The 24914-nt window shown below is 41.2% G+C and overlaps 6 protein-coding genes across 6 annotated transcripts; 1 reads left to right on the plus strand and 5 right to left on the minus strand.

Annotated features, from left to right (window-relative positions):
• Nucleotides 1-1352: 1352 nt before the first annotated feature.
• LOC129602762 (Bardet-Biedl syndrome 2 protein homolog) lies at nt 1353-7123 on the minus strand. The gene is made up of 15 exons (XM_055501906.1): nt 6925-7123; nt 6500-6668; nt 6051-6266; nt 5754-5942; nt 5405-5674; nt 5114-5252; nt 4643-5028; nt 4181-4281; nt 4012-4119; nt 3824-3953; nt 3590-3727; nt 2787-2924; nt 2529-2641; nt 2284-2432; nt 1353-1736 (listed from the first exon to the last, which is right to left on the minus strand). Exons 1-15 carry the CDS (start codon nt 6966-6968, stop codon nt 1636-1638), a joined length of 2391 nt encoding a protein of 796 aa, XP_055357881.1. The 5' UTR covers nt 6969-7123; the 3' UTR covers nt 1353-1635.
• Nucleotides 7124-7366: 243 nt separating this feature from the next.
• On the minus strand, nt 7367-11010 carry LOC129602758 (coiled-coil domain-containing protein 158-like). The gene is made up of 12 exons (XM_055501903.1): nt 10615-11010; nt 10160-10272; nt 9959-10087; nt 9668-9898; nt 9292-9417; nt 9023-9121; nt 8772-8937; nt 8546-8693; nt 8359-8471; nt 8111-8223; nt 7928-8024; nt 7367-7856 (listed from the first exon to the last, which is right to left on the minus strand). Exons 2-12 carry the CDS (start codon nt 10186-10188, stop codon nt 7791-7793), a joined length of 1317 nt encoding a protein of 438 aa, XP_055357878.1. The 5' UTR covers nt 10189-10272; nt 10615-11010; the 3' UTR covers nt 7367-7790.
• A 266-nt stretch (nt 11011-11276) lies between these two features.
• LOC129602563 (NADPH-dependent diflavin oxidoreductase 1-like) lies at nt 11277-14075 on the minus strand. The gene is made up of 3 exons (XM_055501608.1): nt 13188-14075; nt 12510-12755; nt 11277-12443 (listed from the first exon to the last, which is right to left on the minus strand). Exons 1-3 carry the CDS (start codon nt 13869-13871, stop codon nt 11574-11576), a joined length of 1800 nt encoding a protein of 599 aa, XP_055357583.1. The 5' UTR covers nt 13872-14075; the 3' UTR covers nt 11277-11573.
• A 947-nt stretch (nt 14076-15022) lies between these two features.
• On the minus strand, nt 15023-17987 carry LOC129580692 (protein IWS1 homolog). The gene is made up of 8 exons (XM_055471342.1): nt 17475-17987; nt 17294-17407; nt 17167-17228; nt 16890-17055; nt 16395-16683; nt 16087-16282; nt 15661-15971; nt 15023-15508 (listed from the first exon to the last, which is right to left on the minus strand). The coding sequence occupies exons 1-8, from the start codon at nt 17576-17578 to the stop codon at nt 15386-15388; spliced, it is 1365 nt and encodes a 454-aa protein (XP_055327317.1). The 5' UTR covers nt 17579-17987; the 3' UTR covers nt 15023-15385.
• LOC129580693 (39S ribosomal protein L38, mitochondrial-like) lies at nt 17947-21107 on the plus strand. The gene is made up of 8 exons (XM_055471343.1): nt 17947-18511; nt 18573-18734; nt 18868-19073; nt 19228-19346; nt 19565-19723; nt 19997-20133; nt 20198-20288; nt 20714-21107. Exons 1-8 carry the CDS (start codon nt 18286-18288, stop codon nt 20949-20951), a joined length of 1338 nt encoding a protein of 445 aa, XP_055327318.1. The 5' UTR covers nt 17947-18285; the 3' UTR covers nt 20952-21107.
• A 110-nt stretch (nt 21108-21217) lies between these two features.
• Nucleotides 21218-24790, minus strand: LOC129580695 (CCAAT/enhancer-binding protein beta-like). Its single transcript, XM_055471347.1, has 3 exons — nt 24331-24790; nt 22487-22510; nt 21218-22388 (listed from the first exon to the last, which is right to left on the minus strand). The coding sequence occupies exons 1-3, from the start codon at nt 24528-24530 to the stop codon at nt 22166-22168; spliced, it is 447 nt and encodes a 148-aa protein (XP_055327322.1). The 5' UTR covers nt 24531-24790; the 3' UTR covers nt 21218-22165.
• Between the last annotated feature and the right edge of the window lie 124 nt (nt 24791-24914).

A 24914-nucleotide genomic window follows, 5' to 3' on the forward strand; every position in this document is an offset into this window, starting at 1 on the left:
GCGGCGCGAGTGATAAAAGTTGCCATCGATCAAACATTAATAAATATACACCCACGCCACGCGTTTAAACTTCACACTCTGCTTGTCATATGCACATTTGCGTTGATTGCCACCCAGCTGATCACTTTCGATTGCTTTTTTTACTTTCAGACCAACACTTTGGGAACACACTTGCCACTACCTGCGTGTTTTTGCAAACCATAGGCTGACGCGGTAAAAAACCTTAATCTTCGATACATATCGCACTGTATTACAATCTTACCTGTGCACGCACAGCTTGCAACTGATTTGGAATTAGTAGGATGTCAAGTTTTCATCGTTGTCCACTAACAGACAGACAAAACGCTATAGTAGAATTTTAAGCTGCTATATCGACTAACTGTGTATGTATTATACTTATAGGTAGAAAAGTAAATACAAACAAGTAACTACAAAGAAAAGTGCAAACGTAAATATACAGAAAAATTAATACAAATAAGCATGACAGAAGCGGTAGTTTGGTTCTCGGTCTTTTGTAGACTTTAAGGTGACCTTATGGTTAGTCAGCGTGTAGACCACACCATGCAGTAAGCAGCTAATTTGTATACCTTCAAAAAACTTTTGGAGCATGATAGTTTTTTACAAAAAAATACCCAGATACCTATACACATGTATGTGTAATTGTGTACCATATGCGTAATAGAGTTCCCTAAAGGTTTAGCTTAATTACATTGCTGACTAATAAGATAAAATTCCTAGTAAGTCAGTTCGTTCAGAAACATAAACGTATTGTAAACATGTTACAACATCTAGTTTTTCGAATTTTACAGCTACAATTTAAGTTATTTCCGCCATGTTCGACCTGGGCAACATAGCAATTTTCCCCACGCTTAAAATGTATTTTGCATTAAAATTTAGCCGCAAATCGAACCGCTAATGGACTTGACTCGGCCATGGTCACGGCTTAATTAGCCGACGCGCGGCGGCGCGGCGCAAACTCTAAACAATTTAAACGGTTTGCTGATTGTGAGTACGCTTCGTTCAATACTTCTACAGCACGAAAGCAATGCGGATTTGCAGTGTGCAAGGCGGTGTCAAGCGACACAAATTAGTGCGACAACTTTTTCGTGCGTTGTTTTCTGAATTTTAAATCAGTTTCTCTGCGCCGTAAAAGAAATCCGCCGCATGTTCCAGTTTTTGTCGGCGCATAACATAACTATAACAGTCAGTACGACGATGAATTTTTGAGTCATCCGGCATTTTTATGACCACGACGGACTAGATTAAATGGTGTATTGATAGTAGCGTCAACCTAATAGGCCTTTTCCGCAAGTGTGTTCACGCATATTGTGTAACAATTCCAAAACCAAACGAAAGATTTCAGGTTAGTTAATGCACTGAGAGATTTATCATCTGTTAGTAAGCAAATCGCTTTTGACTCACTTAAAACAACAAAATAATTCATCACACATTTGCAGATCTGGATACGATACTGGCCAAATTTTCAAAACTGTTTGCAAAAATACGATTCATCCCGACCGCAACGTGAAACACCGGCGCCGGTGAAAATGACAAGAGATTACAAACAAACCAGTAGTTTAAAAAATAGCTCGCAATCATAGAACCATTTCCATTTATGCAGGTATGTTGGCGAAATCAACTGGCTCCAAACTCCATAAGTTTAACCAGCAGCTGTACGTCACGGTTTTGAACAGCACTGCGACAACGCGTGAAGAGATCGGTTTTTGCGGCCCCAACTGCAATCAAATTATTAGCTTTGGTAAAACAGAGAAATATTTTCGACTTTCGAAATCAACCACGAAATCGTCAATTTATAGTCTATATGAGTAGACCGTACTTTATGAATGACCTTAAAGCGTCAGAAGATATCTTCAGTTTTTTATTCGATATTCTATTACGAAAGCATTTAATTTTGTCATCTCATTCGGTGGCGCTAAATTAGTTTTAGACCAGTACTTTATTCAAAAAGATCTTCGAAGTGTGTAATTATACTAAGTGCGTAAATCATATTATTCGCCGAAGCCACGTTTAGTCAGCGGGAAATCAGAACCCGTCAAACTCGTGTAGCCGCCAATTGTCAGCCGTTTTTATTCGACATAATAAAACCGGGGATTCCCTTTCAGGCTGACAGGTATTTATTAAGCCATACAGCTATAAACAGACCGCGTATTTTTTCAAAAAGACGGATAGAATTTTAAAAATATGTCCGCTAATTGTTCCACTGCAGCTGCTGTTATTTACGACCCCGCAACGGGCATAACTATTGCTAACAATTCGCTGTACCTCGCAATCTGGCGGCTTTATCAATGGTTTGACTGATGAGCTTTAAGCCGCTGGTAAATTTGGCCTGTGCATCGATTTGTATACGAAAATCACTCAACACATTCTTATTTTGATTGCGCAGCTCCAAATAATACTTTCTGACCTCTGGCCTACAAATGCACCAAACAGAACCGATCACTTATAACAGATACGCATCTTCGTTAACGATCGTTGTGCATGCGCGTGCGCGCGCGCAAATTAAGTACCATAATTCGAGCACTTTCGTCTCTTCGGCTTTCATCAACAAACTGCGAATAGCCGAACCACGGTCAGCAATATCCGCCGCTTGACGTTGGCGATTTTTTTGATACTCATCAATCTGTAATACAGAGAGCGCGGTACATTAATGTCAACTGACCGGTGTTTATCTATAAATTTTTTCCTTATTCTAATAATCATTCAAAAATGTTTCCAACAGCAATATACAAACAAACTTTCAAAATAGCAAACAAAAACCGTGTTACCTGTACGAATACGTCTTTCAAGCTGTTGAATGCTTTGGGAAAGTGTGCTCGAGAAGACAAGAGTTTGATTGTCATCCCTTCGGCAATACTTTCAACAATGTCGCCGGCTGTGTCAATGCAGTTTGTCATAATTGTTACCTAAAGAACAATCAGCCCAGTAAGAGCCCATTTAACAATGATAGTAATTTGACTAATCGTCTACTAATCCGGCGACCAACAAAATGCATCATCCGATAAAGTATAACATGCTCAAAATAATACCATACTGTTCCGATGGCTTAATACGACAAAAACCAGTTCCATGTAACGCCACACTGGTTTGAAGTGTGCCAGCCACACGAATCGATGCTTTCTCAATACTTCTACCTGATATTCTTTACCGACAATAAAGGGGAGAGAAAATTAATAACGTGTATCCATTACAATGCAAGTGGCGACGCTTATTGTCCAAGTTATTTTACTAACAATATTAAGGCCGTGTTCCATACTTCCGTTGCACGCTACATTGTATATATCCAAGCTAAGTGTTTATTACTGCCGCCAAAGTTTATTGAGGATACTTTTTTTAAATGCTAATTATATTACTCGAATTTCGTTCTAATTAACACAATACTGACACACTTGCAGCCATAACTTATATTCCCTAAAACTATGCCGTATGAAGATTGCAAAACGCAAAAATTGCAAAAATCGCAAAAATTGCAAAACATTAAGTTTTCATTAGTTTCTTACCACCTAAAAGAGCACTCTGAAGCATAATAATTATTTATACTATTTGGTAAAACGCTTTTTTCAATGCTTACCTCGCCATCACCTCCCATGTTAACTTGCAACGGCGCACCGTCACGAAGGCACCGAAATTTGAGCACAACACCACTAGGATCCCCAGCGGCCTTCACATCACTTCGTAGGAAAAAATTTTCAGAAGCCCACAAAAGAAACTGCAATCAAAGATTTTAAACGGCAAAGTCTGCGCGAAGTACTCCCTGCATCTACACAACCTAGCAAGCGCGGTGTCGCCAATCGTTGTATTATACCCTGTTAATTCTTTCGTGCACTTGAAAGGTCACATAACCTTCGGGACTCTCAAGCGCGTCATCCAGGATGTTGTAATACATAGCAAACCGTTTAATTCGGATGAGTTCTCCATGGCAGAAGTAATACCGCCTGCAAAACACGGGAATGCCATCAGTCATTATGGATGAAGTTAAGTTAACAACCATACCGATTTTCTTGACCGGCCATAACCGTTACAAACATATCGATCGGAGTATTTTTGGGGATGACGATGGGAAATTCAGCTCTGCTGGACATGTATTTTTCTGGTAGTCGGCTGCAAGGATATATAGCACCATGGTGTAAAATTCATCAAATAGAAGTAATCAAAATCTTACTGATAATAGCTTTCTCCGGAAAAGACTCCTTCGGCAAAGATCACCACACCAGCAATTTTATAATCCGCGATATTGGTCCGCACAGTGAATTTCAGACACGGCTGAAACAGGTGACCAAAATTTTAAATTCTGAAGCTTCCCCATTCTGTTACTAGAATAACTTTTGCTCAAATTTACTAGCTAATTATTACAAGTTTTAACCATGATGCAGATGTAAAACGCAAAGGCCTTTTTGGTAAAAACACTTAACCATTGTTACGTAGCCCGAGTTTCGAGTTATTCACCGAGTTACGCTACCATCGACAATACATACAATTTTTGTGCGAGTTAAGTTAGAGTTAAGTTTTCAGGGGAGCGAGTTAACGCTCCAGAGTTACGTTATAACTCGAAAATAACTCGCGTTAAGTTAGACAGTTAAAAATAACTGCACAGGTCTGTTACGTACGCAAACTCATTACGTACGTTTTCAAATAAATTCGGGAAGGCACCTCCAGCTTCTAACAACTCATCTCTTCTCATGAAATTTTGCATTTGAGAGGAAAAAACTTCGTTTTTGTGGGGCTTCCTATCACTGTCACCGGAAACGTCAGTGGAGCCGAGCACCGGCTCGACTTCGATGACCACTTCGGCATCATCCGGCATGGTTGACCACTGGTAGCCGGCATCCACAAACAAACTCCGCTCTTTTGTCGCTACAGAATTCTCAACAACGTTTTCCGGCTTCTTTTCGCTGCTCTCTCGATTTTCCCCACTGATCACTGGGTCCTGGCTTTCGGACTGCGGCGCATCCTGCAGGAATGTTACCGTGTATTCTTTAGTGCTGCCATCTTCTATGGCAAAGGCTTTGACTAACAAAATTCCAATCAAAATAAAATTATAAAAATAAGAAAGTTATGCAGGCTTGACATTTCTTTCTGGCTGCACCAAATGTACCATTTCCTTCCGTGGAAGTAACCAAAATGTAGCTTTCTCCTCGATGCTTTAAATCACCAACTTCCATAATTTGAGCAACTGGGTCATCCATTTGGTACTTAAAAAGCAGGCTTCCATTTAAGCGATCCCGCACCTCAAACTAAAACCAAACAACGCTCATCGATTTTAACTGGAATTGTTGCGGTTTTAGACGAACCAAAATGCGTCAGAATTTAATTTTGTAAAGCTCGTGAAACCGCGCAGCTTTAATTAGTCCTTTTTGTACACCGATGCAGCGTTTCCTACACTGACCTTCCCGTTGGACCAGCCGCAAAAAATTTCAGGTTCACCATCGCCATTCATATCGAAACCCAATAAGGACAACGGTTTGCTTTTAGATTTTATGCGCCATTTCCGTTCATACTGCTCGTAAACGCCGACCGTTCCATTGGCCAGACCGTACACGAAACACTGATCCTTGAGTGGTGCAAGGGAAGTGATCGTGTCGGTTTCCATCATGGAGAAGATTTGCTCGGTTTCACGGAAAATCCTTATCTGATGGTCATCACAACCGGCAATAATCTGCACTCGACGTAAAAAAAACCCTTCATGATTTTCTGTTTTTTTTTTCATAAAGGCGCAAAGAGATCGAAATGCTTACTTCGATTTGCCCATCTTTGTTGATATCAAAGAGGATCAGCACGGCCACATTATCGCCCGTCAATGTCCATAACGGCTCGTTGCCATCCTCATCGAATCCTTGAAGTGCATTCTGACCGCCCACAATGGCTAGTGTTTTCTTAATTCGCCCCGTTCGACCAACGGTAATACTGGTCGCTCCACCGGTTGTCTGCGAAAAAATTTAAAATGATTTAGTTTTTGACATATCTAACAAAATTATAACAATTATTACATAAAAAACCGGCTCATTCTACGCTTAAGCTTCTAAAGATCTTACAGATTTGCGAAAAACTTCTCGATTTTGGGGAACGTCATAGACGACCATTTCCGTTGATGTTCCTATAAATAAATAATCGACCACGGCATCGGTGGTAAACCTTCCCACTGCCAGAGAAGTAATGGTCTGATTTATATTCAGGATCTGCAGATGCTCTCTTGCCGGCACAATTCTCGAGGCGTACGCCGATGCCGACGGCAACCTGCTTATCACAACCTAGTCAAAACAGTCAGTCGTGTATTTGTTCCCAGCAATCACCAGCTACGCAAAACTACAGATACAGATGTGTATTCCTGACATTCCAGTCTGCGAAATTAGAATACAGAAAACCTTAAGCACTTCTTTTCCGAAAAGAGAGATTTAAGCATTCCACTCTTGATTTTTACAACAAGTAGTACGAGAATAAAGTAACCGAGAAAACTGTAAAAGATTGGAATTTCTATTTTTACCTTGTTAGCCATATTCGCAGCGGCTAAGTACATTTCACCTGGCGCAAATTCCCCCACGACCACTCGGCCAGGCCGGAGCATATGCTGTAACTGCAGATCGTATAAAGCGCGCAACATTTTTTCCAGTTTGCGACAACCGTTCAGTTCGCAAAAACAGCGCACAAAAACGCTGCAAAATTAAGCAGTTAGCGCCAACACCTCCTGTAGATCCAAGATTCCTTAAAATCACTTCGTAAATAAAATCAGTCATAAAACAGGTGAACAGCAAACGTTATCCTACGGTTGATAAAAGGTTACATTTATCACATCGAAAACGTTTTCAGCCGAATTACATTAATATCCAGAACTGCAGACACTGTTTCGCAACTACAATGTGCACATTGGACAATTTTTGTGGGGAATCGATTAATACTGTACAGTTGTACCTGCAGTATAATGTTGCCTTCGAGTTGTGGGACGAATCGATCATGGAACGCTAGTGCCGGATGTAAACATCCGCAATACCTACGCTATGCGGCCCTGTATGGATGGAGTCATATTATGCCTGCGCAATCTCACGCATATCGGCAGGCATGAAAGTAAGTAATCCCGGTCCACAATCGGCTTCGACTGGAATCTGGATTACTCCAGGCATCCGTGAATTAATATGATGAATTAAGTACTCGTACCATAGATGTCCATTTTATTCTCGTTTTTAACAACCGAAGCAGCATTAGTACTATTGTACTCCCACTGCTTCTCCGGATTAATTACAGTACCATAAACTAGCTTATTTCGACAACAGCCACATCACACAACCGCAAGCCTGCATTCGCAAGCATTAATGAACTTTTTTATTGAATTAGTTGTTCAACAGCATCACTGAACGCAAAATATGACAACTCTATAAGCTAAATCAGGAGGATGTTCCTTCAAAGATTGAAGATGTTGGTTTTTTTGCTGTCAACAACCAGCCTATTCGAAACATTTACGCACTGAGTGGGTTCTTATACAGGAATCAATATCACAGAGAAATGTCAGTAGAAACTACTACTTTAAGTATTAATCAAACGTCCATGTACAAGCATTTTCAAAGCACCATACATTTTGCAATATGCTCTGCTGATCACAGTTCCGCGTTTTGTGACATTCACATGACTAAACATCATGACTAAACCGTTAAGGTCATGACTAGACGGATTCTTTGAGTGGACACACAATAACAGGAAACTTCTTCAAAGTGCGAGCCATCATTTATCACAGTACCCCGTCCGACAAAGCTCTTTTCCATAGCAAATTATGAGATTTCCTATCATGTGCTGTTCAGTTGCATTTCCGATTTCGAATCAACAATAACCAGCCCATCTTCGAGAACTTCCTGAATATATAAAATGACAATTTTATCTAAATTACTTACATATTTACGAATAAACTTCTAGATACATTTACCGCAGCGAGAATTTCCTTGGCATCGGGATCATTCTGTAGTATGACAAACAACTCGTCACGGGTTCTGCGTACGCGCTTCAAGACTTCCTGTTCCGTTCTGCAACATAATATAATTGTATATTTCAAAATTAGAAAATCTTTTGCGGTACGGTTTCGAAGTGTAGAACTGTAACTCAAACTAACCGCAGCTGCTCTTTTAACGATTGAATTGTGGCCGCAGATTGAGCAAGTTCGTAATTTTGGTCCCGCACAACTCGACTTAGTTCGGACACTTGCTGGCTGACTTTATCTTCGACCTAAAATTACGAAGAATTTTAAAATTCGAAGTATTACAGTTGTCGGTTTCGCGAATGATTCTAACAGTACAAAATAACCAATAATTCGTAGCTGGTAAAACAGTAGTAAAACTGGCCTAACGTTCAGAGTGATACCTTTTTGTCAACATCTAACAGAGAAGATGTTTTTTCCTGCAGAGCTGCGCGGAGATCAGATAGCGTACGCGAAAGGTTGTCGATTGTCTTCTGCTTATTAGCCAATTCCCGATCTGTAACAGAAACGGTCAAAATCAGTTTAAGGAAGATTATCCACGGTTGATATTTCCATCCGCCGAACGCGTACCGGTTTTAAAGGACAGCTCAGCTCTTTCTTGCATAGCATTCCTCGTCATGGCATCCAGTCGCACGTCTTTTTCTCTTAACATTGTGGTAAGTCTGCGGATTTCGGTTTCAAATCCATTTTTATTCTTTTCGCTTTCATTGGAGAACAGCTACAAAGATCAGTCGATTTAGCTGGGCACGAATCAAAATACTCTAAACACTACTTCCTTCAGCGCTTCATCACCAACCTGATATTTTTCAGTAACGTAACGACGCTCCTGCTCTACCCGGATGAGATCATTTTCTATTTTGGTGTATTTCTGTTGCAGTTCATCGCATTCTTGGGCTTTTGCTGCAAGCCGTAATCTGGTTTCCAAGTAGTGTTGCGATATTTCCGACTGAGAAGTTACCTTCCTAAACAGCGTGAAAATCCACGGCATAACAAACTCCCTATTCGTAATGCCGACTGCTGAAGCTGCAGTTTGATCACAATCCTTACTCTAATTGTAGCGTTCCCAGACGCTCAGACGCTTTATCCAGTTCCGACTTCAGAGCAGAGCGTTCCGTCGAAACTTCCGTTAAAGAAGCGCGAAGATCGCTAAAAAAGATCTTGTTTTACAGTAAAAGTTGAGCACACGTACCACCAATTCAGTTTACTTTGCATTTTAAATCCAAATTTGAATTACCATACTTGTTTATGCAGGAAATTTAGTAAAGCCTAAAACTAAATTAAGTAACTAGTTCTATACTGTATAATACATTGCATACTGAATCTGAGATTCGTAATTCTGTATCTGTTTCCGCACAGCTTTATTGAGATCCTTCATTTTTTCGCTGTCGACGTCCTTCAAAACCTTTTGGAAGGAATGCAAATAGTGCTTCCGATCCTTTTCGCTAAAAAACGGTATGTTTAGGCTAACTGCAAGTCAGTGCACATTTAGTAAGCAGGGTTGCAGTAACAAACGTTTATCACAAATTTAATACAATAAAATAAAGCAGCAGCTAAAATGGAAACAATAAGCCATTTAATACAGCTCACAGGTACAATTCACAAATATGTACTTGTACGTCATACTTCTATGCAGCGCTTACAAATAAAATCCTTGTGTAAACATTAATTATCGAAAACTGGGAAAAAGCTTACTGTATAATTTCAGCATTTCGGAACAGAGTTTCTCGATCACGATTTAACACAACAATCTGATTTTCTGCCGCTGACAATTTTCCGCTCAGTTCCTTATTAGCACTCTCCAGAAAGGTGTTTCGTCCAATCAGAAAGGTTTTGTCCTTTTGCAATAATTTAACTTTGTCATCCAGTTCGCGCACATGTTGCTTCAAGTGGTCATATTCCCTCAGCAGGCGCTTTATGTTTCTCCTAACCAAAAAGAAAATCTTTACAAACACTGTACAATGGGAACGCCCGTACAAGCCCCACCTTTCTACTGGATACTCTGAGTTAGCGTAATCCAACTGAAAACTTGATTTTAAGGCACTGCTTTGCAATCGATTGGGAAGGCCTTCAGCCAGATCCAGACCAGGAATTATTGGCGAATGCATAATATTTCTAAAAAATGTTTTATCTGACAAAGTGCAATTCAAGCAGTCCAGAGCACAGCCAGATAAATAAAATACAAACTTGTCGGAAGCCTTGGGCGACATTGGCATTCCCAGATCGTTAATGGACGAACTCTCCACGCTGAGAGGAATCGGCGAGCTTTCTGGAGGAATCCACGATGTACCCAGGATGGCCTACCAGAATACAAGTGATTTTTCAACTGGGAATATAGAAGCTTCACGTTAATTTTTTAACATAATCTGGCATCGTAATGCTGGAAATCTGAACGCCTTGACTTTTGAGGCGTCATTTGGCGTTACAGAGGACACGGTGATTACGATGACTGTTCTAAAATTCGAGATTGCTATTTATCGTTAATGCAATATCCAGTAAATTATTTATGCCCAGCAAAATTTTTTACATTTCCCGGGTTTTCCTTTCTTGCACCAAGCGTGAAGTGTATGCTTCCTACGCTGCCAAATGCTGAGAACCTTTCCACACCAGGTTAAATCCACAGACGGCTTACGGCCGCTTACCTTGTCGATCTGGTCCACATAGGAACGAAATTGATTTTCCGGAGTGAAGTTCGAGGCATCCTCCCACAGTCGCGCGAAATCACTCTCGAATTTTTTTCTCCCAACATGATGATTATGACTGATGAGCTACCATGAATGGAAGAAAGTGCACCACCAGGAGCCTGACCTGACCAGTGACAGGCTATTTCTGCTGTATAACCTTAATTATGGCCGATGGCAGCGGCAGTATAAAACTACGTAGATTTTTGCCGTATTAATCTAGTGCACTGCAACAAATACTGAAACATTAAAACCTGTCACCACAAAATTGCCTTCTTGCTGCGATGCAAAAATTAAACTAGCATTAGTAACACAACCCTGGAATGCGTTAAAAATCACAATTGTACTTGCACAATTATTTTCCCAAGTGAGTAAAAAGTTGCAAATATAAGTAAACAAACCATTTGTTTTGAAATGTGCACCTTTTAATATGACTAACAACTACGTGAGGCGATTACGTTAACACGTTAGCACTGACAAAATGATATTACGAGTATTACTTACGCAAAAATCTAATGTAAGTACAGTATTACAGTACTCGTACAAAAGAAAGGTTTAATAGTGAGTTTTAAGAACGAGTGCACCATTTAAAAGTCGATAGATCAAGATTCCATTTTCCATTTACTGCTAATTTTAATTTCGCAAATTTTTTGGTCCGCTTAACGTACTTGTACGTAGCGTGACCGCCTAGCGTCACACAACCAACTTTCACCGGGAGCTTGGTGCTAACACGTACGCAGAAGAACAGCCGGGTGCGTAAATGGTAATGCCGCTGCGTAACATTATCATCACGAGTATTTCTCAACACTAACTTTCAACAATCCAAAACAACAACTATCAAAGTACCCTTAAGTTCGAATAACCAACCCAGAAGAACAAAACCATCAATTTCTTTTCTGGTCATGGCAAGTCTTCGATAACTATGACCAAGTCTCGGTTTGATATCTACCATCCTTTTGCATCTGTTGAATGTAGGCATCAGCATCATCCATGGACATTTTGCTGTTCTCGCACAGAACTCTTTTCAAGGCAAACGTAACATCAGCCGGCATTTGCTTCGCATTTCCAGCTAAGTAGAATAATCCTTCCTGCTCATAAACGGCTTCAAAAACCAACTGCGAAGCGGCCTTCATTCGGTCCTGTACGTATACCTTTTCAATTTGGTCTCGCGAAAATGCTGGCGGCATCATAACTAAAATACCATCTTCTTGTAGCTCCTTCCATTCTTCGCGAAAATAATAATCATGGTCTTCATTGCGACAGCCGAAAAACAGAATGGATCCTGAGTGACTGCGGACTGCTTGGTCATGAATGAAAGAGCGAAAGGGAGCCACACCGGTTCCGGGGCCGACCATGACTACGGGCCGCTCGCTTGCCGCGCGAAAACTCATTGTGCCCGTTTTAATCCACATGTCCAAGCTGTCCCCAGCTTGCACTCGTTTCAAATAATTTGAACACAATCCCATACGAGGCTTCTGTAGTTTAGTCTTATACTGCACCACTGCAACCAGAATGTGCAGTACTGTCTGGTGACGGAGCGGTGAGCTGGCAATGGAGAATGATCGCGGCTGCATTGGAGGGAACAAATCAAACCAATATTCAAGCGGCACGCGGGTTCGGGTATCGGAAAAATCTTGCAGTATTTCGAAAGCAGTTCGCCGCGGACGGTAACAATATCCGTATAACTCATCAGTACCTTCCGGGCTTGCGAATTCTTTTAGTCGTTCTTTCTCTCTTTCATTAACAGCAAAATGATGTAGCAGTTCAAAGAAGGATCGTCTTGGTACACACTGTAAACAAACATAACTTTACTACACAAAATGGCTCGCAACTTTCAATGTATCACTTATCTCTACCTGAAAGTCCCATAAATTTGTGGCTGCTTGACGGATTGTGCACGGATTGGATAACCGGCATGGCAAAGGAAGTGCTGCGTCTTCGTCGTGTAAGCTCAGTGTAATGACTTGGTTTCCTTCCAGGTGCAATAAAGTCAGCAATTCTTCTACTTGATCCAGACTGTTTTTAGGGTAAACTACCATCACGTCTCCGGGCTGATACACAAATCCACTGCCGGCTATATCCATTTTAATCAGTCTGACATCCTGCAAGGATACAAAAGTTCTAACCGGGAAACAAATCGATGAAAATAAACGCCCCACCTGGAAAGTAGCTCAGCTCTCGAGCGACGGTGTACAAAATATCATACGACACATACTGCGAGCGCCAACAACGTCCCAACGAAAAGATCAAGACTACAATTATCTTGTCTGAACGTTAGCACGAATATAGCAAAAGCAACAATAGACGCCAAAATTCTCCTAACGCTAAACTGGATCGTCCAGCGCTAGGAGTAGTGTATAGAAGTACCGATAAGACGACATCGGTATACGATACACTATATGTACAGCGTGTCCTAAATGAGCGCTACTGTACGATTACTGTATTTTGCATTTCAACATTTCTTTTCCGACAGCCAAATTTTGAGCTTTGCGACTAATTGTATATCAGTTTGATTATGAAGACATAGTACGTACTTGAAAATGTTCTGCTGCCGTAACACGATCATTTGCAATAACGCTAGCATGAAAAGGATTTTCTGCGTCGTAAGGTGGACCAACAGGTAATCTGGAGCATTCAACATTTGGAACTTCGAGTGCGTCCTTAAGGCAAACGTTAAAAGACGGTTCAGGTCCTACGGGTGCTGCTTCATCAACGCCCGCGGGCAAAGGAAATTTTTCATTTAATGCTTCAAAAAGCCCCTTGATCCACGGTTCCGCAATTCCATCGAAACCAAGTTCGTGCTGATCATCGGCCAGTCCTAGCTGATATAACGCCACAGCGCCCAGTCGCAGCAAGCGTTTGTGGAGTCTTTTCGACGTGAAATTGAAATACTGGTACGAAGAATCACCCAGGCCAAGCACGGCAAACTCAAGATTCGTCAAAGAATTCGGTGGTAGACGCCGTCGCAACAGAGATCGCCAAAACACTTTCATGTTGTCAGGCTCCTCACCTTGTCCCGTTGTGGATGCCACAAAAATTATAAGATTCGTCGTCATCAAACGTTCCGTGGTAAAGTCGTTCATGGCGTACAGCTCAGTGGGAAAACGACGTGATTTCGCTTGTCTGCGAATCCGTTTAGCCACATCAGTCGCTGTACCTGTCTGACTTCCATGGAGAATTGTCAATAGTGGTCGCAGGCAAGAGGTTTTCATGGTCATTGCCAAAGCGGTAGTAAAGGGGAAAAAAGTTGCACGAGATTATTTGATTCCGAAATCACATTGGTTTTAAATTACAGAAGTTACTGTACCTGTTTTAAGCAGCGATAATGCTGGTACAACTATAATACTATAAATTTTAAATAGTAACATTACACGGTTATGGTTTATTAAATACTCATAAAGTATCAACTCATAAAGACCAGTTGCCAGTGAGAACTTCTTAAAAGTCAGCCAATCTGCTGCCACTTGCGGCTTGCCAGCCGGAAGTTTTTTGCAGTTTGTGTCCCGAAGCGCTTCCGGTCGAACTGATGGAGATGCCGGATCAGGGCGGACGCTTGCAAGACCGACCTCACTAAAACAACAGTAATAATATTATGAAAAATACTAACACAGAAAACACTACTTTCTCATTAACAGTTAACTAGTATATTTTGAATTTTCTCTGATACTAATTTTAAATTATTAATAAGATTGATTTAGCGCATCTCGGTAGGTATGTAGTACTAATCGTAAGTACTTTACGTTTATATTCCCTTTTTTCCAAAGAGCCAAAGGGTTATCAAAATTTGAACATTATGTAGACCAATGATAATTTATTGTACAGTACAATAATGTACACACAACCATAAATATAATACAACTGTATAAGTCTTACCACAGAACAACTGTATAAGTCTTACCACAGCCAAATTATTGGGCTGTGGCATTACCGTTTATGCTACATTTATTAAACACTGTGAGTATTTTGCATTAGACAATATCCTACAGCATAAAATCGTATACAGTATTGCAAATGCATGTACAGTATATCTATACATAGGTTATAGTTATATCAGAAGTATTCTTTTAAGTACCGACTTTATTATAAATACCGTACGAGTAACTAAAATTAATGCTAGTTAAAAATCGTCGGTTTGTCAGAGTAACAGAAATTTATTACAGGCAAGGCCAGTGTCACTTTCAAAATCCCTGCTTTATTTTTCTACAAAAGATTATGAACAATTTCCACCGATGTTTGGATAAACAGTTCATTTGTTTACCGTTAGACAATTAAAGAGAATCTGAGTATAATCTTTCCCAGGCTAAAATATATGAGTATTTTCGAATTATTACTTACTATACTCGTATTGTCACCTTCCGTCTTGAATGCATTAAGTGCTTTGCTTATTTTCTTAGTCGCATCAGTGTAAAAAGCATCAAGATTCAAGATCACACACCAAAACGCAGAATAAAACAACAAATTTCCCAGGAGCCCGGTATACCTGTCCACACTAATCAAATAAGTTATGGTAACCACCAGATCAATGAGATGATATGTACGAAGTGAAGACATCCCTATAAAAACTCAAATTACCCAGTTTATAATAATAGCGACTATAGCATTTCGAAAGCGGAAGCAGAACAACATTAACAGCCCGGTTAAGAATATCGAGCTCCTTTAACACCGCTTGAAAAACTTTCTCATGGGTCGCTAAACTCCTTTACATGGAAGTGCGATCTTTGTCCATATTCGATCACATTTTGCGTCCTTCGAGGCTGAGATGTCCAGCCGATCTCTTCGAGGTGCTTCGCTGTTGCTCTTTCATGCCCCGAATACGCTTCTCGAACCGATTTTGAGGCTTCGCCCCGGACGAAGACTGAAATAACAAACATGTGAAGCAATTTGCAATAGCAATTGAACAATGGCAACTGAACAATAGCTTGAACAACAGCAATTTAACTAGTGAAACATCATCACCGCAAAGATAGCAACGATGTCAAAATACATAAGTCAAGAACATGAACTTACGCGACGTGTGCCTTCCGCCGATTCCATAGAGATTTTCGATTGCGGACGGATAACGTAATCTCTCAAGGATGGCTGAGGGACTCTGGCGCGAGGAACATTTTTATTCGGATCATCTTCGGGGGTTTCTGCAGTACTGCGACGCTTCTTCTGGTTGTTCGGAGTAGAAGGACCGCCTTCGTCATCGCTGTCCGACTGTTCGTCCATGCTGAGACGACGTTTGGAAAGCAACTCCACGTCACGCTCCATCCGTTCTTCGCGAGACATTGAGCGATAATTTGTACTAGTTCCAAAAATTGGACGAGACCATTCCTCTGTAAAGTTTCCATATTTCCAGTTCACACTCAGCTCTCAGACACTAATTACTCGTAGGTAATAATTTAACGCTTTTCAACTTAAGAGATGCTGCTGCTATCCATTAGCACTTACGTATCAATTTGCCCGCTCTAGTCCGGTTTTCCTTAAGCTCTTTCGGATGTTTATACAGTAGCATAACGGCTTTACCAATACCACTGTTTTTAAGCTGCTCGGGGGAAATGGATGACATATCTTCAAGGATCTTCAGAATCGATTCGCGAATCTTGAGGTGTGTCAGATTACCGTCCGGAAGTGGCGCCAACCAATCCTATAAAAGTCCCAGTACGATAATTCATTTTATGTAACATCGAAAGCATAACCTCGATTCGGTTCAGCACACGAGAGATTAAGAATCTTCAACAAAAAATCGCCGAACATACGGCAAGTGGAGACAGAATACCGCAATCCAGAAAAGCGGTCTGCAAGTCTTGCTTGCGTAAGATGTTCATAATGCGAGGTAGCATCGTGATCTTCTTCGTCGCACATTCGCCGCGCGCATTGGCCTTCCGGTCCGTATCCGCTGCTGCCTTCATTTCCGTAATGATTTCCGTAATCCGTTCGTCATGATCGTTAATTAAATCCACATCCTGGCGTTTCTTTCGCCTGTGTGTTCGACGCCGCTCTTCTGATTTCTTCTTCATCATGATATCGAAATCGGTCATCTTATCACTACCAAATCAACGAACAGTGATAAGTAATTAGTAATTACCGTGCAACGCGGTATAATTAACAGTTTATACTGGTCTATACCATATTTGTTTAATTTGATAATATTAATAATATTTCACTGCTGTCAAAAAAATGTAAATCGACAACAATGGCGGTCAAAGCATACAACCGATAAACCACAAATTCTGTCCGCCGCGGTAACTTACTCTCCGGGGTCGGACTTAATGCTGCCCGTGTGGCTGGCATTATCGTCATCATCATCCGCTTTTCGCCGCTCGCCGTGTTCTTTAGTTTGCTCGGAAGCAGAGGGACCAGCAGCGTTACCTTCATCATCAGAGTGATCACTCCCAAAAAGATCCTCCGCATTAGGCACTACGAATAAAACTGACAACGGTTAACGTAAACCCTTCCAACAAAATTTGAAAATGTGCAACAGCTACTGATAAAAGATAAATCAAAAACCAATTTCAAAACAAATCGCACTGTTCTTGCTCGTTCCCGACTCGTCTGGCTCGTCGTCGTTGTTTTCCGCGGGGCTACCATTGCTAATCGGAGGAAAAGGTGTGTTATCAAATAAATTGCCCCATGAACTCGCTGAGATTCAAATAACCTTGTCTGTCCGGTTCCGTTTTCGGGATCTGGCAACTCTGTACCGTTGCCCACGTCTTCTTGAGAGTACTCATCGAGATCCAGTTGAACGTCCCGATCACTAAGCCCAAGGGGACTAAACGCGAAAGAGATTAATAACTTCTAAAAACAGCACCACGCTACCACGTTCTAAGATATCGCACTTATTCAGATGAGCCTTCTCCGCTGATTCCACGTGTTCCAGGCCGAAGGATTCATCTGGAGTTTCTTCGAAGGCTTGCTCTTGGGCGAACTCGTTCAAGCTCATTCTCGAGAGATGCTTGTCACACGGACCTTTCGATACGTCGCCTTAAAGCTTCCCTCTCTCTGGGGTTTAACTACAGCCTTTCGACTATGGGAAGCAGAAAAGGAAAACCAAATCTGAAATTTAAAATAAGGAATTTCAACAACAAAAATTACAGTAGTACCAAAATTATCGTATTCTTAATTCGTGGCTGATCTAGCGCATTGCTGTAGTAAAAATGTATTTGGGCATTGGGGCACCACAAAAGGTTACAAACACGGATCCAAATCTCGGAGGGTTGCCACTTGCGCAGATAATCATTATCGAATCGCCATCAGGTATCTGTTTCGGGAGAAAGTATGAAAATTAATAAGCTTCGCAGTTCGCACATTTTCGCCCAACTACTTATTTTAATTTGTTTTAGCCATACGAGCAGTGTCATCAATTACATTTTGTAAGGCAGTTTGTAATACTGACTTACTGCTGGGTTTTATATGTCAACAAAATATGTCATTACTAATTACATTCTTTACAGCAAACATTTGCCGTGAATCACTAATGCCAGTAAACGAGTATTGCGAGGAATGCGTTTAGATTGTTGATGCCTATGCTCCGCGCTCCCTGATTGTTTAGCGCTGCTTACAGTTACGCAGCGGCAGCTTTTTTGCTGCTCTCATCGCTTATATAGGAATTCGGACACCGGAAGTCACAGCACAGTGTTCATACCAAAAATGAATACTTCCCTGCGGCTTTCGGGATTTTTACGCGGGAGTGTCTTTCGGTATCCGGAGTCACTGCTGAAATCCCAAACTCGGCAAATAAACCAACGGCCAAGGCAGCGACTGGAGCGCACCGGATTGTTTCCTGGATTTCCTCGAATATGGGCCTCAAGATTTCAGCTCGTTGGATTCAAAGATAGCCCTGATATACTTCCCAGCTTAGAACAGCGATTAGCAGGTACGCATAATTTTAGCAGCTGTACCCTTGTTATGTTTAATTCAGGAATACGCTGTTGTAGCCGAGAATCCTTACGACGAAGAAGTGGAGCGATTGATTAACATTGGCATGCCGCTGGACTACGGAAGCGAACGTCAGAAAAAAACTGAGAAAGACTATCGTATCAAGCTGCGCGAAGTGCGACGGAATCCAGCGTTGGAAAAAGCTGCCCGTCATCGTACTTGTAAGTTGCTCAGTTGTTTCCATTTAAGGTGTCACCTAAAATTTGATAAAGTGGACCTTCTGCATAATTCTTGTGGCTTTCTTGCTGGTTTCACAACTTTCACTAGCAGTAATCATTTTGTGGGATTTATTAGTGAAAGCAGACCTGAGCAAGGTTTTGGATGAATGGGAAACAGAAGCCGGTCCCGAGCAGATATCAGGAGCCGCAATGCACTATGGAGTGTTTGAGGATCTATTTGGTGCGGCGTATTTTATTCCCTATGTACCGATTCGACCAGGCTTCCACACGGATGATTACTATACTCCGGTGCACCGCGGGAACCACATTTTACCCGCTGATGTAAGGATGTAGTTCTGGTACTGGACAATTCAAATTTGATTTAATTTCCGCTTTTCATAACTTAACTTAATTCGTCTGAATAAGTATAGAAGTATAGTAACAACATTATTATAGTAATTTGCTTTTTTTTATTCCGTAACTGGAATTCGTCTAGGCCATGAAAGTTCCCGATTTCGTTTATGCCGCGCCAGATGATACGTTGTGGACACTTACGATGGTCAATCTGGATGGGAATCTGCAGGATTCCGAAGCGGAATATTTGCACTGGATGGTGTAAGTGGTACAGTGCTGCTAAGATTCCGTATCATTGTTTTTACATTTGCTTACAGTTATTCGTTTTATTTACCATTTGTCGGTGTCGTATTTGCTAAATTTAGCTTGCGTACTGATTCCCGCTACAAACAAATAGAAATTCCGTACTGAATTTGAATTCTCCGTCTTCAGCGGCCGTTAAACGTTGTACTGAAATGTATGGGTGTTTGTTGCAACAGAAGCAATATACCTGGAGGAGACGTTGCCAAAGGCGAAACAATCGTGGATTACCTCCAGCCTATACCTGTACGAGGCACCGGCTTTCATCGTTACGCCTTTTTGCTGTTCCAGCAAAAGGACCGGATGGATTTTAGGGCACTGAAAACTTCAGAACTCAGGTAAAATGTCGACAACCGTGTGCTTTATTCGGTAAAGTAAATTGCCGGCTGTTTGATTGCAATGGAATTTAGGTGTTCCATAGATTTAATTCACCTTGACAGTATTTTGCTGCCTCGCATTGTACGTTTGCATGTTTCTTGAGGTAGTTAGATACTTATCTAAAATAAGAGAACTCAAATACATCATGCTACTTCAAACGCGTACTTGCCTGAAATTCGAAAAACATCTATTTCAAGATATGTCATTTACAGGCCAGCGTTTTGTTTTTCCAGGCCCACTTTATCTGCGCGAATCTTTCGTATGAAAGAATTTTATCGTGCTCGCCAAGATGATTTGATGCCTGCCGGTTTGGCTTTTTTTCTATCAGAATGGGATGAGAGTGTGACGGACTGTTTTCACAGTATTTTGGGTACTACTGTAATTGTTTACTGACGCTTCAGCTTTGTTATAATCCACTTACCTTACTATGTTAGATATCGCGGAACCTGCCTTCGAATACGAGCCTCCCCCACCGGATCTTGAACCTCAGGCAAAATATCCTCCTGACGACATACCTTTTAACGTGTAAGTTTAGAACATACGTGTAAGTTTTGCTGGGATGATTGGGAATACGGTAACCGTAACCGTAGACGCAATGACGAATGAGTAATGAATGACTACTCGAGTAGTGCGCGAATAATGAACGCGCAGGTTAGCGGGAATTTTTGCTCATATTCAGTTGGATCATTTCGATGTTTTACAAAACTAGCCAGTGCAGTAGGTAGCAAAGTACACGCAAAATGAAGATAAAATGTCGCATTGATTTATGACAAAACGAGTAGGGAAGGCATAGTGCTTTCGTTATGCTTTTTGTGTCCGTCCGTTCGGCGAAAGCGTAGTCTGGGATTCTAGGCCTCTTATGGATTTACAGATATACATACAAGGTGATATAATTTTATTCGGTACTGTTCCGAAATATCAGCATTTGAATAATGATAACATTGTTGTAGCTACCTTGACCGATATCGGGACAAAAAGGAGATTGCGGAAGAGGTGGTAAAGAAGCGGTTATCTCGAATTTCTCCATTTGGACCGGAGCCGGCACGCCTGAAATGGCCGTTGGCGCAAAAGTTTTTATACTCAAATCTTAGTGGCATACCCTCATGGAAAAGGTTGGAAATGAGAAAGGAGTTGCTTGGTGTGGGACGATACAAGTTGCTATATGATCCTCTTGCTAAATGGGGCTAAGCCGTTCTCATGAAATTGCTTAGGTCTTGAATTTTCTTTGACTGTTACGAGTTTTGTAATTGTGTTGTTTGAAGAAGCAGCCGATATGCTGAATTGTACCCTATACGAAATTCATTAAATGTGCAGATGTAAAGCTTCAGATACTTTCCGAATACCGGCAATCGTTTTAAAAATGTTGAACGCTTCGTTTCAGCAACTGAAGTTTTTGTTCATGCTCAGAGCATACAATACAGACTGAAAAACAGTTAACAGCGGCCATAAACAAGTATTATAGTATCACTTTATTTTTTCGTATTTACAGGAACATTTTTGGTTTTTTTGGCAGTTTTCGCTAAAGAACAAAAATGCAAGGTTCACGTTTGGATAGATCCGAACAATTAAACGCATTAATTATCCAGAAAATACACCGTTCAATAGAACTGACAAACAATAGGAAAACTGGCGAACACATTACTGCGTTTAATCCAAACGTAAACCGAGAGAAAACGTATCTTGTGCGAATGGCGAGTAACGGGCCTCCATTGCGATGCAGAACGGTGAAGAAAAATTCTATACTGACAATAAAACAACAAAAACCACCCTTGCTACTGCTGAAATCGTCGATCCACAGGAAAACAATGGGGCGTAAACTCTTTTTAAGATCTTTTTCATTATGATGATCACAGGAAAGGAACGTTCTGACCGCTTTTCCAATCGTTGGCGCATATAAACCAGCAGATTAATGGACGTGCCAAGCTGCCAACACGACTGCAGTGCAATGCACGCTCAACCAGGTGCGCAGTCCATCGGAAATCTTATCAAACGGTCTTTTGACGGATAACACTTCGGACCAGCACACTCCAAACATCAGCCGTGCTCAATCAACACACAGATAACAACTGCAGCCATATTGCGCAAACACGATCCACTGACAATCAAAAAATACGGCCCGTACAAACAGAAAAAGAGAGACTGTTTTTAAAAAAATCCATAAAACAAAAAAGCGGCACAGTGGCGGCGTAATGAAAGAAGAAACGGTGTGTAATGCGGACGAAATCACAATGATGAAAGTACAATCCCAAAGGAGACTCAAACATGCAGCGCGCAGTTTGCATTTTTGTAAAAAAGAAAACCTAAGGCGAAAACGGCGCTTCCATAAACTGTGAAATCCAAAGGAAAATGATTTAATACGAACCACCGACGATGCCCAGCAGCAGTTATATACAAATACACTTTCATTTGGCGTGCTTTGGCGAGATGGCAGACACAGTACCGCCTCCGGTTTGCGCGGCCTCCGCTTCCCCGGGCTCCATCTTGGGCTGCTGGCCCACCCAGGAGCGAATCAAATGTAGCTCCTTCTGCAGCATCTCCACTTGCAGCTCCAAGCGGGACTTATCGCTCTGCAATTGCTTCAGCTGCGTATCTGTCTGCAGGCGCTTGAGTTTGCTTTTGGCACGACTGCAAAACAGGGTTTACCATCAGCAATCGTACTCGCACCTCTTCTCCAGCACTTTAACCGAACGTTACAGATATCATTATAGACAAAATTGACTCACCTTTTCCGAACAGCTTCGTTGTTTCTGAAAACAAACAAACCGAATTATATCCCAACGTACAATCTTAATTAAAATCGCCAATTTCTATTTTGCAGTTAATAGCGATTTTTCAGTTCTCGCTAATATGTAGCTTATTGACGCAGAGCAACCAACTTGCTTCCCTTCTCTTGCTAAGCTCCACACAGTAAAAGAAATCTGTGAACGATCTGCTACTCCAAGCAGGCCAAAATGACGTCACCATCAGTATCAAACCGACCACTGACTGAAGTTGTGTTAATTAAAACCAAGCCCTCGAATCAGTCTTCAAGAATTTCGGGAACTTTAAAAATAATGACAGACACGAAAATTAATAAAAACTGGGAGGCATAAAACAGAATTTTAGTAGTAGCCTAGTAGGTCCAATATCAAGCGGCAATGTAACTACAGAACGAACTTCAACAAAGTCATAACTGATCCTGCAGCAGCGACCACTACGAGTATGTTTTATTCTCGTAGTACAGAGTAGTGGCCGTAATTGCGCTTCACGCTTTGTCCATTTATAACTACGAAATCGTACGATGCAAGGTGGCGGAAATAACCATAAATTTTAAAGCAAATGCAAGTGGGTTTAACAGTTCACACCTGATCGCGCAGGTGTAAATTTTTGGTCACGTCAGCAAACCTTCGAGCTTGTTATTGCCGGCAGTGCCGACAAGTCGGGCAAAAAGAAATACCAGGCAAACGACAATCTTTGATCGTACAAAGTTTTAACAGCTTCAGTGAGCTACCGTATCTGCAAAATAATTGTAAAACAATATATTGTTAAAGCGATTTTTCCACAAAATTTATAACTTCCAAAAACAACCAAGATAGCGTAGTTCAACTGATTCCATGCAAGATTGATTACGGCACCACTACTCATTTTACTGCCAGAACCAACGAGAACCATTCAATGGCGCTCACTGCTCACCCTGATATCAGCGGCACGAAACCGCACAAGTTCTTGCGACATCCTAAAGCTGGGATTAAAGTTTTTCACAAAAACAAAAACTATAATAATTATGGTATAATTTTCTTTCAGAATAAACTGTAAAGCTAAAGGTAAAATACGCTTGCAATGTCTGCAGTTAAGCAAGCGAATTAACGAAAAACCTTGAATGCTTGGTATAAATACATCAAAATTTGTTAACACATAAAGAACATTAGATTTTTATAAGCAAAAAAAAATGTGCATTAAAATGTATTGACGGCGCGCATGTGCTGAAGTACGTGTGTTGCTCGAATACGCTAACCTATACAATTCCCATGCACTACTGAACTGGTGATTTTAAAAACCTTCAGATTTTAACAGGATAACAGTAAAAATGTAAAATTCCTAAATATTCAACAATTTTTGCAGATTTGCTAACTAAACCTTCCATCAGAAATACAAACTACATCAGCCAACATGTTTGCATCATCGACTATCAAGTGAACTTCTGTGTGGACTAGATCGTCAGACTTCGATAAAAATCGTAAAGCCTCAATGCTTACTTCATGCACCGCACGAGATTAGAAGCGATACAAAAAACCACCGTAAACATTAAAACAGACACTTTTATCAGTGGAACTGACGGTAAACCCAAAAGTAACAAAGTCCTCAAAATAACCTTGAAAACGCTGTACTTCTCGATCTCACTCAACACTTGACAAAAACTGCTGTGCGTATGCGATTCCCAGTAGGTCATAGACTCAACCTATCCTTTCAAGTAAAATTCTTACGCTGTTTTTTTCTTTTTCGTACATCCTGAAATATTCGCAGCTATCTGCTATATGGAAAAAAGCCAACTACGAACTAGAAAACGTCGGTTAATCAGCATTATTACCTTTCACGACGAGCTTTGTACTGTTCGCTTTCTTTGTCCACGGCCTTGCGTTTCCGTGGTGCAGGAACATTTTCCGACGGGGGTGGTGTGCCACTATAGCAACTTTCAATGGCCGAATCGTTAGAGCCGTCCGGTGATGGAACATCAGCCGGAGAACCAGGCGAGTAAAAGCCACGCTTTGTCAACGATGGAGGGGACATTACTTATCGTCGTTAATACTCGCTGAGATCAAAGAAAGCACAATTTGGTATGAAAGGAACCGATCACTCGCGAAATCTAAATGCAAGGGGAGCCGAAGCAAAAACTGCAAGGAGAATAATCGGGGAACCGTTGCTCGTTGCTGGTCTGCAACTGCAGAAAATAGTGGACGCGTTCTCGCTCAAAACATGTCTGCAAACGAAATGTGGGGACTGGAGCACACAGCAGTTCTCTTTTCCTCGCCCCAGTCTTTCTTTCGCTGACAGTCAGGTTGTTGATGATGCCATATAGATATACAGTACACGTACTATATCCGTACTTGACAAGTGTATTGTACGTGCGCTGCCGCTGCATTGCTCTATGAGACAACGCGCTTGTAAGTACAG

This window comes from Paramacrobiotus metropolitanus, unplaced genomic scaffold (genome assembly GCF_019649055.1).
Source record: "Paramacrobiotus metropolitanus isolate TYO unplaced genomic scaffold, Prichtersi_v1.0 Parri_scaffold0000004, whole genome shotgun sequence".
In the NCBI taxonomy this organism is placed as follows: domain Eukaryota; kingdom Metazoa; phylum Tardigrada; class Eutardigrada; order Parachela; family Macrobiotidae; genus Paramacrobiotus; species Paramacrobiotus metropolitanus.